Below are 18,288 nucleotides of genomic sequence, written 5' to 3' on the forward strand. Positions count from 1 at the left end.
CTGCTACGGAAAAAAAGATACTCCGAATGATCGGCTATGAAACCCCAACTGACATTACCTCCTGAGGTGTTGACTGGTTGCACCCTCGAAAACCACTGTGATTATTATTATTTGACCCTGCTGGTCATCTATGAACATTTTAACATCTTGGCCATGTTCTGTTATAATCTCCACCCGGCACAGCAAGAAGAGGACTGGCCACCCCTCAGAACCTGGTTCCTCTCTAGGTTTCTTCCTAGGTTCCTGCCTTTCTAGGGAGTTTTTCCTAGCCACTGTGCTTCTACACCTGCATTGCTTGCTGTTTGGGGTTTAGGCTGGGTTTCTGTACAGCACTTTGTGACATCAGTTGATGTAAGAAGGGCTTCATAAATACATTTGATTGATTGATTGATTATTGTGGCTTTTGGAAGGCAAAACGTTTGACCCAAGTTAATTTAAAGGCAATGCTACCAAATACTAATTGAGTGTATGTAAACTTCTGACCCACTGGGAATGTGAAGAAAGAAATAAAAGCTGAAATAAATCATTCTCTCTACTGTTATTCTGACATTTCACATTCTTAAAATAAAGTGGTTATCCTAACTGACCTAAAACAGGGAATTTTTACTAGGATTAAATGTCAGAATTGTGAAAAACTGAGTTTAAATGTATTTGGCTAAGGTGTACTGTATGTAAACTTCCAACTTCAACTGTATATGTGTGACTGTGTGTTTGTGTGTATATTTTAATTTTGTCATTTTATTTCCATGCCCAACATGATTCCAGCTCTCATTCTATCTCCAGCAGTCCCAGTGTTGTCCATGTCTCTACCCAGGCTGTTGTGTAGTCTACTGGTGGGGTCTCCCTACCTGCTGGTGACCATCATACTGCTGGTGAAAGGCTGCAGGAGCAGGACTCAAGGTGAGAACCTGAGTTTATACAGGATCACCTAATTTCCAACAGAATACCTGCTGTAAATCAGAATTGTATCACAGTGACTCAAAATACTGAGACATGTTTTAAAGTGTTGATAACTGTAGCTCTGATTGAACCATGTTGTAAAGTGTTGATAACTGTATCTCTGATTGAACCATGTTGTAAAGTGTTGATAACTGTATCTCTGATTGAACCATGTTGTAAAGTGTTGATAACTGTAGCTCTGATTGAACCATGTTGTAAAGTGTTGATAACTGTATCTCTGATTGAACCATGTTGTAAAGTGTTGATAACTGTATCTCTGATTGAACCATGTTGTAAAGTGTTGATAACTGTAGCTCTGATTGAACCATGTTGTAAAGTGTTGATAACTATATCTCTGATTGAACCCTGTTGTAAAGTGTTGATAACTGTATCTCTGATTGAACCATGTTTAAAGTGTTGATAACTGTAGCTCTGATTGAACCATGTTGTAAAGTGTTGATAACTGTAGCTCTGATTGAACCATGTTGTAAAGTGTTGATAACTGTATCTCTGATTGAACCATGTTGTAAAGTGTTGATAACTGTAGCTCTGATTGAACCATGTTTAAAGTGTTGATAACTGTAGCTCTGATTGAACCATGTTGTAAAGTGTTGATAACTGTATCTCTGATTGAACCATGTTGTAAAGTGTTGATAACTGTATCTCTGATTGAACCATGTTGTAAAGTGTTGATAACTGTATCTCTGATTGAACCATGTTGTAAAGTGTTGATAACTGTAGAGCTGATTGAACCATGTTGTAAAGTGTTGATAACTGTATCTCTGATTGAACCATGTTGTAAAGTGTTGATAACTGTATCTCTGATTGAACCATGTTGTAAAGTGTTGATAACTGTATCTCTGATTGAACCATGTTGTAAAGTGTTGATAACTGTATCTCTGATTGAACCATGTTGTTAAGTGTTGATAACTGTAGCTCTGATTGAACCATGTTTAATATAACTGTCTGTTTAGGAGAAACCACGGTTCCCAGGAAGACCCACCAAGACCAATTAGTTGAGTTTCTACCTGACAACACAACATCTGCAGGGTCACAATATGTTATTCTTAACACAGTGTCTACTATATTATATTACCTCTTAGTAGAAGTAGGATGGATTAGAGTCAACTACCACAATATGGTGTTCTGATCACAGTGTGTACTATATTATATTACCTCTTAGTAGAGGTAGAAAGTAGGAGGGACTAACTACCATAATATGTAATGGAACTGATATGAATTCGTGCATTTAGGAGTAAATAGCCTGGGTATTGAAAATAAGTAAATAGCCCTGGTATTGATAAGGAGCATATAGCCCTGATATTTATATGGAGTAAATAGCCCTGGTATTGATATGGGATAGCTGGACATAAGGAGTAAATAGCCCTGGTATTGATGAGGAGTAAATAGCCCTGGTATTGATAAGGAGTAAATAGCCCTGGTATTGATAAGGAGCATATAGCCCTGATATTTATATGGAGTAAATAGCCCTGGTATTGATAAGGAGCATATAGCCCTGATATTTATATGGAGTAAATAGCCCTGGTATTGATATGGGATAGCTGGACATAAGGAGTAAATAGCCCTGGTATTGATGAGGAGTAAATAGCCCTGGTATTGATAAGGAGTAAATAGCCCTGGTATTGATAAGGAGCATATAGCCCTGATATTTATATGGAGTAAATAGCCCTGGTATTGATAAGGAGCATATAGCCCTGATATTTATATGGAGTAAATAGCCCTGGTATTGATAAGGAGCATATAGCCCTGATATTTATATGGAGTAAATAGCCCTGGTATTGATATGGGATAGCTGGACATAAGGAGTAAATAGACCTGATATTTATATGGAGTAAATAGCCATGGTATTGATAAGGAGCATATAGCCCTGATATTTATATGGAGTAAATAGCCCTGGTATTGATAAGGAGCATATAGCCCTGATATTTATATGGAGTAAATAGCCCTGGTATTGATATGGGATAGCTGGACATAAATAGTAAATAGCCCTGATATTTATATGGAGTAAATAGCCCTGGTATTGATAAATAGTAAATAGCCCTGATATTTATTTGGAGTAAATAGCCCTGGTATTGATAAGGGAGAGCTGAACATAAGCAGGAGCCTCATTGGAAGTAATTTGATAGGATTCTAAGTAGCACAGTATTGACTAGTAAATCATCTGATATGATTTACATTTCTAAGTGGTTCTGTATTGGATAAGTAAATACATGGCCACACTGATGAACTACTTCTGTGTTGAACAGGTGATCGTGTTGAAGAAGAGTGAGGCTGAGATCACCTGATCACCATAACAACCATCAGAATGGAACTCATGGAATTCTAATATAGAACTGTGAGTCACAATGCTGTATGTTGTTACATTGTAGCTCCACCTGCTGGAACAATAGTGGCATTTGATCAAATGTGATCTATTAACTGATACATGTATTATTCTGATTGGAATGTGTTTTAATATAATGTGTGTTGTATTATTCATTCAGCAGCTTTAACATCAGTCATATACTGGTCATATACTGTATAGCATTATGGTTGATACATTGTAAATGCCTTAACTTTTCATGTCTATACAGATCAACTGATAGGTGTTGAGGTTCAGGCATTATTGTTACAGGTTCAGTATAATGTTATACCGTTACATGTTACAGAGATAGAAAACATACAGGAGAGGAGAATTATATTATAATTATTATCTTTATTTTCCCATTTTGGTCTCTAGAATAGGGCAGCATAATTTATTTCATTTAAACATTAAACTAATGTAGTCCTATTTTTTTATTGTGGTTGTTTTGTGCAAAAAAAACATAATTTTTCAATTAATCATCACGGTAAGATATTGCTTTTGTCTTTGTATCATATAGAATGAAATAAATTATTTTCCTCAATCATGTAGCCTGTTTTTAATCTGTTCTGAATGACATCACAACCACTCTGTTTTTAATCTGTTCTGAATGACATCACAACCACTCTGTTTTTAATCTGTTCTGAATGACATCACAACCACTCTGTTTTTAATCTGTTCTGAATGACATCACAACCACTCTGTTTTTAATCTGTTCTGAATGACATCACAACCACTCTGTTTTTAATTTCACCCACTTCCCTTTATGTATCTTCTAAATACTCCATTCCAGGTTCCCCCTACAGCCCCCAGGGCCTTGAGTATCTTCTAAATGCTCCATTCCAGGTTTCCCCTACAGCCCCCAGGGCCTTGAGTATCTTCTAAATGCTCCATTCCAGGTTCCCCCTACAGCCCCCAGGGCCTTGAGTATCTTCTAAATACTCCATTCCAGGTTCCCCCTACAGCCCCCAGGGCCTTGAGTATCTTCTAAATGCTCCATTCCAGGTTTCCCCTACAGCCCCCAGGGCCTTGAGTATCTTCTAAATGCTCCATTCCAGGTTCCCCTACAGCCCCCAGGGCCTTGAGTATCTTCTAAATGATCCATTCCAGGTTTGAAAGGCTGGTCATGGCTCACATCAACAGCATCCTCCCGGACACCCTAGACCCACTCCAATTCACATACCGCCCCGAAAGATCCACAGATGACGTAATCACTCTCCACACTTCCTTTTCTCACCTGGACAAAAGGAACACCTATGTGAGAATGCTGTTCATTGACTACAGCTCAGCGTTCACTACCATGGTGCCCACGAAGCTCATCACTAAGCTAAGGTCTCTGGGACTGAACACCTCCCTCTGCAACTGGATCCTGGACTTCCTGACGGGCCGCCCCAGGTGGTAAAAGTAGGCAACAACACAGAGGGTAGAACATCACTGGGGCCAAGCTTCCTGCCATCCATGACCTATATAATAGAGGGTAGAACATCACTGGGGCTTCCTGCCATCCATGACCTATATAATAGAGGGTAGTACATCACTGGGGCCAAGCTTCCTGCCATCCAGGACCTATATAATAGAGGGTAGAACATCACTGGGGCTTCCTGCCATCCATGACCTATATAATAGAGGGTAGTACATCACTGGGGCCAAGCTTCCTGCCATCCATGACCTATATAATAGAGGGTAGTACATCACTGGGGCCAAGCTTCCTGCCATCCATGACCTATATAATAGAGGGTAGTACATCACTGGGGCCAAGCTTCCTGCCATCCATGACCTATATAATAGAGGGTAGTACATCACTGGGGCTTCCTGCCATCCATGACCTATATAATAGAGGGTAGAACATCACTGGGGCTTCCTGCCATCCATGACCTACAGTGGGGAGAACAAGTATTTGATACACTGCCGATTTTGCAGGTTTTCCTACTTACAAAGCATGTAGAGGTCTGTAATTTTTATCATAGGTACACTTCAACTGTGAGAGACGGAATCTAAAACAAAAATCCAGAAAATCACATTGTATGATTTTTAAATAAATAATTTGCATTTTATTGCATGACATAAGTATTTGATCACCTACCAACCAGTAAGAATTCCGGCTCTCACAGACCTGTTCGTTTTTCTTTAAGAAGCCCTCCTGTTCTCCACTCATTACCTGTATTAACTGCACCTGTTTGAACTCGTTACCTGTATAAAAGACACCTGTCCACACACAATCAAACAGATTCCAACCTCTCCACAATGGCCAAGACCAGAGAGCTGTGTAAGGACATCAGGGATAAAATTGTAGACCTGCACAAGGCTGGGATGGGCTACAGGACAATAGGCAAGCAGCTTGGTGAGAATGAAACAACTGTTGGCGCAATTATTAGAAAATGGAAGAAGTTCAAGATGACGGTCAATCACCCTCGGTCTGGGGCTCCATGCAAGATTTCACCTCGTGGGGCATCAATGATCATGAGGAAGGTGAGGGATCAGCCCAGAACTACACGGCAGGACCTGGTCAATGACCTGAAGAGAGCTGGGACCACAGTCTCAAAGAAAACCATTAGTAACACACTACGCCGTCATGGATTAAAATCCTGCAGCGCACGCAAGGTCCCCCTGCTTAAGCCAGTGCATGTCCAGGCCTGTCTGAAGTTTGCCAATGACCATCTGGATGATCCAGAGGAGGAATGGGAGAAGGTCATGTGGTCTGATGAGACAAAAATAGAGCTTTTTGGTCTAACTCCACTCGCCGTGTTTGGAGGAAGAAGAAGTATGAGTACAACCCCAAGAACACCATCCCAACCGTGAAGCATGGAGGTGGAAACATCATTCTTTGGGGATGCTTTTCTGCAAAGGGGACAGGACGACTGCACCGTATTGAGGGGAGGATGGATGGGGCCATGTATCGCGAGATCTTGGCCAACAACCTCCTTCCCTCAGTAAGAGCATTGAAGATGGGTCGTGGCTGGGTCTTCCAGCATGACAACGACACGAAGCACACAGCCATGGCAACTAAGGAGTGGCTCCGTAAGAAGCATCTCAAGGTCCTGGAGTGGCCTAGCCAGTCTCCAGACCTGAACCCAATAGAAAATCTTTGGAGGGAGCTGAAAGTCCGTATTGCCCAGCGACAGCCCCGAAACCTGAAGGATCTGGAGAAGATCTGTAGGGAGGAGTGGGCCAAAATCCCTGCTGCAGTGTGTGCAAACCTAGTCAAGACCTACAGGAAACGTATGATCTCTGTAATTGCAAACAAAGGTTTCTGTACCAAATATTAAGTTCTGCTTTTCTGATGTATCAAATACTTATGTCATGCAATAAAATGCAAATTAATTACTTAAAAATCATACAATGTGATTTTCTGGATTTTTGTTTTAGATTCCGTCTCTCATAGTTGAAGTGTACCTATGATAAAAATTACAGACCTCTACATGCTTTGTAAGTAGGAAAACCTGCAAAATCGGCAGTGTATCAAATACTTGTTCTCCCCACTGTATATAATAGAGGGTAGTACATCACTGGGGCTTCCTGCCATCCATGACCTATATAATAGAGGGTAGTACATCACTGGGGCCAAGCTTCCTGCCATCCATGACCTATATAATAGAGGGTAGTACATCACTGGGGCCAAGCTTCCTGCCATCCAGGACCTATATAATAGAGGGTAGTACATCACTGGGGCCAAGCTTCCTGCCATCCATGACCTATATAATAGAGGGTAGAACATCACTGGGGCCAAGCTTCCTGCCATCCATGACCTATATAATAGAGGGTAGTACATCACTGGGGCCAAGCTTCCTGCCATCCATGACCTATATAATAGAGGGTAGTACATCACTGGGGCCAAGCTTCCTGCCATCCATGACCTATATAATAGAGGGTAGAACATCACTGGGGCCAAGCTTCCTGCCATCCATGACCTATATAATAGAGGGTAGAACATCACTGGGGCTTCCTGCCATCCATGACCTATATAATAGAGGGTAGAACATCACTGGGGCCAAGCTTCCTGCCATCCATGACCTATATAATGGGCGATGTCAGAGGAAATCCCATAAAATTGTCAGAGATTCCAGTCACCCAAATTATTGACTGTTGTCTCTGCTACCGCATGGCTAGCGGTACCGGAGTGCCAGGTCTAGGACCAAAAGGCTCCTCAACAGCTTCTACGCCCAAGTCTTAAGACTGCTGAACAATTAATAAAACTGCCACTGGACATTTACACTGAATACCCCCTCCCCCCTTTTGTACACTGCTGCTACTCGCTGTTTATTATCTATACATTGTCACTTTACCCCTACCTACATGTACAAATTACTTCCACTAACTTGTACCCTAACTCGTTTGCCGCTTTGTTGTTTTTGTTCAAGTGTTCGTATTTATTAAAAGTATTATGAATACTTACCATGCTGCACCTTGGTCCTCTTCTCCTTCTCCAGACGACGTTCGTTACAACCGGTGCCCCCTGTATATAGCCTTGTTATTGTTATTCTTATTGTGTTACTTTTTATTGTTACTTTTTATTTTAGTCAATTTGGTAATTATTTTCTTAACTCTTCTTGAACTGCACTGTTGGTTAAGGGCTTGTAAGTAAACATTTCACAGTAAAGTCTACATGTGTTTTATTCGGCGCAAATAAAGTTTAGTCAGTTAAGAACAAATTCTTATTTACAATTACGGCCTACCAAAAGGCCTCCTGCGGGGCTGGGATTAAAATTAAAAATAAATAAAATAAAAATATAGGACAAAACACACATCACCCAAGAGAGACAACACAACACTCCATAAAGAGAGACCTAAGACAACAACATAGCAAGGCAGCATCACATTACAACACAGCATGGTATCAACACAACATGACAACATCTCTGATAAAATGAGTAATTTATGCCATACTGCTCACACCAGCTAGACTACAACTGACAGTGAAAGTCACATTTTATATGATCAATGTTCATGGGAAAATTTCACATCGCAAGTTTGTTGCAAGTTTAAATATTTACTACAGCCTACTTGTCACATTTATTTCACGATTCCTATTTGTGCACATATCTGTTTTTAGGACATTTGACAAAGTTAACGTCCATATCAGGGCTCCCTAATATTCACTATTGTTCCAATATGATATTCCAATATGTCCATATCAGGGCTCCCTAATATTCACTGTTGTTTCAATATGTCCCGAGAGGCGCAGCGGTACAGACACAGCCTGGAATCAAACCAGGGTATCACAGGGCTGCCTACAATTGGCCCAGTGTCATCTGGGTTTGGCCGGTGTAGGTCGTCATTGTAAATAAGAATTGTTCTTAATTGACTTGCCTAGTTAAAATAAAGGTTACATTTTAAAAAATCAGAGCACCAGATGCAGCTAGATATCGCGAGATGACATGAAGTTAATGTCCATATCAGAACACTAGAGGGATCTAGATATCGCGAGATGACATGAAGTTAATGTCCATATCAGAACACTAGATGGAACTAGATATCACGAGATGATATGCAACTAGAAGTACTGTAAGTGAAAGTGAAAGTAAAGTGTGAAATTCCACCATCCTTTTCTCAGTTATTTCTGGAACAGACGTCGTGTTACATTCTGTTCGTTGACAAATTATCCTTTCAACTGTTTTGGTTTATTTTTCTAAACTCCAAATAGTTTTATTCACCAGTTACAAACAGCTTTACCTTGGAGTCAGACTTGTTTTGTTAGTGAAATGAAGACCTTTCCGACCTCGGCGGCCTGGTGTTTTGGGATTCTGTTCATCAGTGTTTCATTGATAAAGACAGGTAGGCCACAACATTATTCCTTCATTATTTAACCTGTTGGCTATTTTATTATCTGAACATAATATTAATAAGAAAGAAACGGGGAGAATTCAGGATCAAAACCGAGTGCAGGAAATGTAGATGTCTTGTCGTCTGATCAGACGGGACAGTTTGGGGTGGTGGTGCTGTAGGGTGGTGGTGCTGTAGGGTGGTGGTGCTGTAAGGTGGTGTCCGTGGCAGACAGGACAGTTTGGGTGTGGTGGTGCTGTAGGGTGGTGGTGCTGTAGGGTGGTGGTGCTGTAGGGTGGTGTCCGTGGCAGACAGGACAGTTTGGGGTGTGGTGGTGCTGTAGGGTGGTGGTGCTGTAGGGTGGTGGTGCTGTAGGGTGGTGTCCGTGGCAGACAGGACAGTTTGGGGTGTGGTGGTGCTGTAGGGTGGTGGTGCTGTAGGGTGGTGGTGCTGTAGGGTGGTGGTGCTGCTGTAGGGTGGTGCTGCTGTAGGGTGGTGCTGCTGTAGGGTGGTGGTGCTGTAGGGTGGTGGTGCTGTAGGGGGGTGGTGCTGTAGGTTGGTGGTGCTGTAGGGTGGTGGTGCTGTCTGACAATCAGTCTGCTTCTCTAGCATCCTAACTGATAGAACTAACAACCACTCTGCTTCTCTAGCAACCTGACTGATAGAACTAACAACCAGTCTGCTTCTCTATCAACCTAACTGATAGAACTAACAACCAGTCAATTCTCTAACAACCTAACTGATAGAACTAACAACCAGTCTGCTTCTCTAACAACCAGTCTGCTTCTCTAACAACCTAACTGATAGAATTAACAACCAGTCTGCTTCTCTAACAACCTAACTGATAGAACTAACAACCAGTCTGCTTCTCTAACAACCAGTCTGCTTCTCTAACAACCTAACTGATAGAACTAACAACCAGTCTGCTTCTCTAACAACCAGTCCGCTTCTCTAACAACCTAACTGATAGAACTAACAACCAGTCTGCTTCTCTAACAACCTAACTGATAGAACTAACAACCAGTCTGCTTCTCTAACAACCTAACTGATAGAACTAACAACCAGTCTGCTTCTCTATCAACCTAACTGATAGAACTAACAACCAGTCTGCTACTCTAACAACCTAACTGATAGAACTAACAACCAGTCTGCTTCTCTATCAACCTAACTGATAGAACTAACAACCAGTCTGCTACTCTAACCTAACTGATAGAACTAACAACCAGTCTGTTTCTCTAACCTAACTGATAGAACTAACAACCAGTCTGCTTCTCTAACAACCTAACTGATAGAACTAACAACCAGTCTGCTTCTCTAGTAACCTAACTGATAGAACTAACAACCAGTCTGCTTCTCTAACAACCTAACTGATAGAACTAACAACCAGTCTGCTTCTCTAGTAACCTAACTGATAGAACTAACAACCAGTCTGCTACTCTAACAACCTAACTGATAGAACTAACAACCAGCCTGCCTCTCTAACAACCTAACTGACAGAACTAACAACCAGTCTGCTTCGCTAACAACCTAACTGATAGAACTAACAACCAGCCTGCCTCTCTAACAACCTAACTGACAGAACTAACAACCAGTCTGCTTCTCTAGTAACCTAACTGATAGAACTAACAACCTAACTGATAGAACTAACAACCTAACTGACAGAACTAACAACCAGTCTGCTTCTCTAGTAACCTAACTGATAGAACTAACAACCTAACTGACAGAACTAACAACCAGTCTGCTTCTCTAACAACCTAACTGATAGAACTAACAACCAGTCTGCTTCTCTAACAACCTAACTGATAGAACTAACAACCAGTCTGCTTCTCTAACAACCTAACTGATAGAACTAACAACCAGCCTGCCTCTCTAACAACCTAACTGACAGAACTAACAACCAGTCTGCCTCTCTAACCTAACTGATAGAACTAACAACCAGTCTGCTTCTCTAACAACCTAACTGACAGAACTAACAACCAGTCTGCTTCTCTAACAACCTAACTGATAGAACTAACAACCAGCCTGCCTCTCTAACAACCTAACTGACAGAACTAACAACCAGTCTGCTTCTCTAGTAGCCAAACTGATAGAACTAACAACCAGTCTGCTTCTCTAACAACCTAACTGATAGAACTAACAACCAGTCTGCTTCTCTAGCAACCTAACTGATAAACTAACAACCAGTCTGCTTCTCTAACAACCAGTAGCTTCTCTAATAACCTAACTGATAGAACTAACAACCAGTCTGCTTCTCTAACAACCAGTATGCCTCTCTAACAACCTAACTGATAGAATTAACAACCAGTCTGCTACTCTAACAACCAGTCTGCCTCTCTAACAACCTAACTGATAGAATTAACAACCAGTCTGCCTCTCTAGCAACCTAACTGATAGAACTAACAACCAGTCTGCTACTCTAACAACCTAACTGATAGAACTAACCACCAGTCTGCTTCTCTAACAACCAGTGTGCTTCTCTAACAACCTAACTGATAGAACTAACAACCAGTCTGCCTCTCTAACAACCTAGCTGATAGAACTAACAACCAGTGTGCTTCTCTAACAACCTAACAGATATAACTAACAACCAGTCTGCTTCTCTAACAACCTAACTGATAGAACTAACAACCAGTCTGCTTCTCTAACAACCTAACTTATAGAACTAACAACCAGTCTGCTTCTCTAGTAACCTAACTGATAGAACTAACAACCAGTCTGCTTCTCTAACAACCAGTCTGCCTCTCTTACAACCTAACTGATAGAACTAACAACCAGTCTGCTACTCTAACAACCAGTGTGCTTCTCTAACAACCTAACTGATATAACTAACAACCAGTCTGCCTCTCTAACAACCTTACTGATAGAACTAACAACCACTCTGCTTCTCTAGCAACCTAACTGATAGAACTAACAACCAGTCTGCCTCTCTAACAACCAGTCTGCTTCTCTAGTAACCTAACTGATAGAACTAACAACCACTCTGCTTCTCTAACAACCTAACTGATAGAACTAACAACCAGTCTGCTTCTCTAACAACCTGACTGATAGAACTAACAACCAGTCTGCTTCTCTAGCAACCTAACTGATAGAACTAACAACCAGTCTGCTTCTCTAACAACCTAACTGATAGAACTAACAACCAGTCTGCTTCTCTAGCAACCTAACTGATAGAACTAACAACCAGTCTGCTTCTCTAACAACCTAACTGATAGAACTAACAACCAGTCTGCTTCTCTAACAACCAGTCTGCCTCTCTTACAACCTAACTGATAGAACTAACAACCAGTCTGCTACTCTAACAACCAGTGTGCTTCTCTAACAACCTAACTGATATAACTAACAACCAGTCTGCCTCTCTAACAACCTTACTGATAGAACTAACAACCACTCTGCTTCTCTAGCAACCTAACTGATAGAACTAACAACCAGTCTGCCTCTCTAACAACCAGTCTGCTTCTCTAGTAACCTAACTGATAGAACTAACAACCAGTCTGCTTCTCTAACAACCTAACTGATAGAACTAACAACCAGTCTGCTTCTCTAACAACCTGACTGATAGAACTAACAACCAGTCTGCTTCTCTAGCAACCTGACTGATAGAACTAACAACCAGTCTGCTTTTCTAACAACCTAACTTATAGAACTAACAACCAGCCTGCCTCTCTAACAACCTAACTGACAGAACTAAGAACCAGTCTGCTTCTCTAGTAACCTAACTGATAGAACTAACAACCAGTCTGCTTTTCTAACAACCTAACTGATAGAACTAACAACCAGCCTGCCTCTCTAACCTAACTGATAGAACTAAGAACTAGCCTGCTTCTCTAACAACCTAACTGATAGAACTAACAACCAGTCTGCTTCTCTAGCAATCTAACTGATAGAACTAACAACCAGTCTGCTTCTCTAGCAACCTAATTAATAGAACTAACAACCAGTCTGCTTCTCTAGTAACCTAACTGATAGAACTAACAACCAGTCTGCTTCTCTAGCAACCTAATTAATAGAACTAACAACCAGCCTGCCTCTCTAACAACCTAACTGACAGAACTAAGAACCAGTCTGCTTCTCTAGCATCCTAACTGATAGAACTAAGAACTAGCCTGCTTCTCTAACAACCTAACTGATAGAACTAACAACCAGTCTGCTTCTCTAGTAACCTAACATAACTAACCACCAGTCTGCTTCTCTAGCAATCTAACTGATAGAACTAACAACCAGTCTGCTTCTCTAGCATCCTAACTAATAGAACTAACAACCAGTCTGCTTCTCTAGCAACCTAACTAATAGAACTAAGAACCAGTCTGCTTCTCTAACAACCTAACTGATAGAACTAACAACCAGTCTGCTTCTCTAACAACCAGTCTGCTTCTCTAGCAACCTAACTGATAGAACTAACAACCAGCCTGCCTCTCTAACAACCTAACTGACAGAACTAAGAACCAGTCTGCTTCTCTAGCAACCTGACTGATAGAACTAACAACCAGTCTGCTACTATAACCACCTAACTGACAGAACTAACAACCAGTCTGCTTCTCTAACAACCAGTCTGCTTCTCTAACAACCTAACTGATAGAACTAACAACCAGTCTTCTTCTCTAACAACCTAACTGATAGAACTAACAACCAGTCTGCTTCTCTAACAACCTAACTGATAGAACTAACAACCAGTCTGCTACTCTAACAACCTAACTGATAGAACTAACAACCAGTCTGCTTCGCTAACAACCTAACTGATAGAACTAACAACCAGTCTGTTTCTCTAACAACCTAACTGATAGAACTAACAACCAGTCTGCTTCTCTAGTAACCTAACTGATAGAACTAACAACCAGTCTGCTTCTCTAGCAACCTAACTGATAGAACTAACAACCAGTCTGCTTCTCTAACAACCTAACTGATAGAACTAACAACCAGTCTGCTTCTCTAGTAACCTAACTGATAGAACTAACAACCAGTCTGCCTCTCTAACAACCTAACTGATAGAACTAACCACCAGTCTGCTTCTCTAACAACCTAACTGATAGAACTAACAACCAGTCTGCTTCTCTAACAACCTAACTGATAGAACTAACAACCAGTCTGCTTCGCTAACAACCTAACTGATAGAACTAACAACCAGTCTGCTTCTCTAACAACCTAACTGATAGAACTAACAACCAGTCTGCTTCTCTAGTAACCTAACTGATAGAACTAACAACCAGTCTGCTTCTCTAGCAACCTAACTGATAGAACTAACAACCAGTCTGCTTCTCTAACAACCTAACTGATAGAACTAACAACCAGTCTGCTTCTCTAACAACCTAACTGATAGAACTAACAACCAGTCTGCCTCTCTAACAACCTAACTGATAGAACTAACCACCAGTCTGCTTCTCTAACAACCTAACTGATAGAACTAACAACCAGTCTGCTTCTCTAACAACCTAACTGATAGAACTAACAACCAGTCTGCTTCGCTAACAACCTAACTGATAGAACTAACAACCAGTCTGCTTCTCTAACAACCTAACTGATAGAACTAACAACCAGTCTGCTTCTCTAGTAACCTAACTGATAGAACTAACAACCAGTCTGCTTCTCTAGCAACCTAACTGATAGAACTAACAACCAGTCTGCTTCTCTAACAACCTAACTGATAGAACTAACAACCAGTCTGCTTCTCTAACAACCTAACTGATAGAACTAACAACCAGTCTGCTACTCTAACAACCTAACTGATAGAACTAACAACCAGTCTGCTTCTCTAACAACCTAACTGATAGAACTAACAACCAGTCTGCTTCTCTAGTAACCTAACTGATAGAACTAACAACCAGTCTGCTTCTCTAACAACCAGTCTTATTCTCTAGCATCCTAACTGATAGAACTAACAACCAGTCTGCTTCTCTAGCAACCTAACTGATAGAACTAACAACCAGTCTGCTTCTCTAGTAACCTAACTGATAGAACTAACAACCAGTCTGCTTCTCTAACCACCAGTCTGCTACTCTAACAACCTAACTGATAGAACTAACAACCAGTGTGCTTCTCTAACAACCTAACTGATAGAACTAACAACCAGTCTGCTTCTCTAATAACCTAACTGATAGAACTAACAACCAGTCTGCTTCTCTAACAACCAGTCTGCTTCTCTAACAACCTAACTGATATAACTAACAACCAGTCTGCTTCTCGAACAACCTAACTGATAGAACTAACAACCTAACTGATAGAATTAACAACCAGTCTGCCTCTCTAACAACCTAACTGATAGAACTAACAACCAGTCTGCTTCTCGAACAACCTAACTGATAGAACTAACAACCAGTCTGCCTCTCTAGCAACCTAACTGATAGAACTAACAACCAGTCTGCTTCTCTAACAACCTAACTGATAGAATTAACAACCTAACTGATAGAACTAACAACCTAACTGATAGAATTAACAACCAGTCTGCCTCTCTAACAACCTAACTGATAGAACTAACAACCAGTCTGCTTCTCGAACAACCTAACTGATAGAACTAACAACCAGTCTGCCTCTCTAACAACCTAACTGATAGAACTAACAACCAGTCTGCTTCTCTAACAACCAGTCTGCTTCTCTAACAACCTAACTGATAGAACTAACAACCAGTCTGCTTCTCTAACAACCTAACTGATAGAACTAACAACCAGTCTGCTTCTCTAGCAACCTAACTGATAGAACTAACAACCAGTCTTATTCTCTAGCATCCTAACTGATAGAACTAACAACCAGTCTGCTTCTCTAGCAACCTAACTGATAGAACTAACAACCAGTCTGCTTCTCTAGCAACCTAACTGATAGAACTAACAACCAGTCTGCTTCTCTAACAATCAGTCTGCTTCTCTAGCAACCTAACTGATAGAACTAACAACCAGTCTGCTTCTCTAGCAACCTAACTGATAGAACTAACAACCAGTCTGCTTCTCTAGCATCCTAACTGATAGAACTAACAACCAGTCTGCTTCTCTAGCATCCTAACTGATAGAACTAACAACCAGTCTGCTTCTCTAGCAACCTGACTGATAGAACTAACAACCAGTCTGCTTCTCTAGTAACCTAACTGATAGAACTAACAACCAGTCTGCTTCTCTAGCAACCTAACTGATAGAACTAACAACCAGTCTGCTTCTCTAACAACCTAACTGATAGAACTAACAACCAGTCTGCTTCTCTAGCAACCTAACTGATAGAACTAACAACCAGTCTGCTTCTCTAACAATCAGTCTGCTTCTCTAGCAACCTAACTGATAGAACTAACAACCAGTCTGCTTCTCTAGCAACCTAACTGATAGAACTAACAACCAGTCTGCTTCTCTAGCATCCTAACTGATAGAACTAACAACCAGTCTGCTTCTCTAGCATCCTAACTGATAGAACTAACAACCAGTCTGCTTCTCTAGCAACCTGACTGATAGAACTAACAACCAGTCTGCTTCTCTAGTAACCTAACTGATAGAACTAACAACCAGTCTGCTTAGAGAAGCAGACTTTTTCTTTCAAAAACAAGGACATTTCCAAGTGACCCAAACTTTTGAACGGTAGAGTAGGTGAAAACGACCTTGTCTTGAATCCATCAATAGACTAGGTATAGATGAAAGTCTTCTCTTTACAGCAGGAGCCATTTGCTTTCCAACCTGTGTTTTCCATCGATTATATTTGAAATATCTGTGTGTTTTTCCACTGACAGATTATCCACACGTTCCCGACAGTAGGCTATTCCTTGTTATTGGGCTACAATCAGGCTGTTTTGACAAAGAAGCTAGTGATTCTCTGTTGCTCAATTATAGGCATCCTCCTGGTGTAGTAGGCTTTTCTGAATGATTTCATTTATTTCTGAACAGACAGCAGTAATTATATAACTTTGGCAAATGTATTTACATTTATTAAGGGTGCAGCAGTTCCTTCAGAACCCTTCGCTCTATAAGGAAACAAATGATGAAGTGCAATGCTGGAGAGATGAGTTGCAGGCTCATGTCTATCAGAGCAGAGAGGGAGAGAGATCATAGAAAGGGAATCTCATTCGAGTTATGTGAGGGATACAGGCACGCTGTAATTAACTAGAAAAGTCGGGGCACCACTAAAAAATGTTTATAGAGCCGTTATCTTCCGAATAAACTCTTAAAAACCTAATAATCTTTTAAATCAATAGCAGTCAATTTTAATCGTCACCTTATTCAGTCTCATCTGAAAGTTGTAAATTCTTTGTTATCTTCACGAACCCTGGCTAACAAGTTGAATCAGCAGTACCACATTGGGTTTAATTATTTATTTACTAAATACCTAAATATTCACACAGAATTACATCTACACAGAATGGATCATACATTGATTACAAATTATGTCATAAAGGAAAACGTCCCTAGCGGAAGGAACAGATATGACGGCTGGTTATACAAAGAAAGGTGGTTGGGTTTTGAATGAAAGAGCGGGAAGACTGAGGAATAAAAATATTTTGTCTCTATCAAGGCAGCTATGCCATCGTAAATACAGTATCTTATGCATTCTAAATAACCGCCCATTTGGACAAGGAAAATGCTATAAATATTTACTCTGAGCTGCTCTTCGATCGGTTGGCCGGGTTGTCCTTTGAAGAATGTCTGGTGGTAGAACGGGTACTTGGTAGTACAGTCATCGTGTGGTAGAGCGGATACTTTGTCCGTCCTTTTCATTGGTTTTTGTCTAAGCCCTTTCAACGTGGGAACCACTGTCCTCTCGTCCTTGGAACACCAAGTTACATTTTCGTAACAGGGCTTATATAGTAGGGGAGAGAAGGACGTGTTTCATAGTTTATAACCAATGTCTGTTCACTTGGGCGGGGCCTCTGAGTGAGCAGAGTTTCTCTATGACAAACCGTTCTCTCATTTAAGAAGCTAAAATTACATTTAATCTTTTCACAAATAGTTTCTTATTTAAACATTTAAATTGCAGAACAATTCCATGTGAGTATTATAACTAGAATGTGTTGATTTTCCAAGATACAGTTTATGTCATCCTGTCATAAGTAGTAATGTCTCAGACAACAACAGATCTGAGATCATATTCATTAAGTATCAATCCATATTTTCAACTGGTTGGATTACCGAAATATGGTTCCGTTTGCCACCTTTTGATGTTCCCAGACTCTCTATGTTAACAAAGTGCTTTTCAAGAGTCAACTCTATAGAGTAGAGAAAAGGGGAAAGGTATTTATGGGGGGTCATAAACCTCACCCAACAGGC

The 18,288-nt window shown here is 40.7% G+C and overlaps 2 protein-coding genes across 2 annotated transcripts in view; both read left to right on the forward strand.

The window, feature by feature from the left end:
• Positions 1–18,288, forward strand: part of LOC139561632 (Fc receptor-like protein 5) — a gene marked incomplete in the record, with an annotated part of 1,233,720 nt that overhangs the window by 1,059,140 nt on the left and 156,292 nt on the right.
• The window catches only part of LOC139561644 (butyrophilin subfamily 2 member A2-like), a 52,119-nt gene continuing 42,630 nt past the window's right edge, over positions 8,800–18,288 (forward strand). The window contains exon 1 of the mRNA XM_071378891.1: positions 8,800–9,073. Within this exon, the coding sequence (XP_071234992.1) occupies positions 9,001–9,073 (73 nt within the window). The 5' untranslated portion in view covers positions 8,800–9,000. The remainder of the gene's footprint in view (positions 9,074–18,288) is intronic.

The sequence above is a fragment of the Salvelinus alpinus genome, chromosome 31, assembly GCF_045679555.1.
Source record: "Salvelinus alpinus chromosome 31, SLU_Salpinus.1, whole genome shotgun sequence".
NCBI classification, from domain to species: Eukaryota; Metazoa; Chordata; class Actinopteri; order Salmoniformes; family Salmonidae; genus Salvelinus; species Salvelinus alpinus.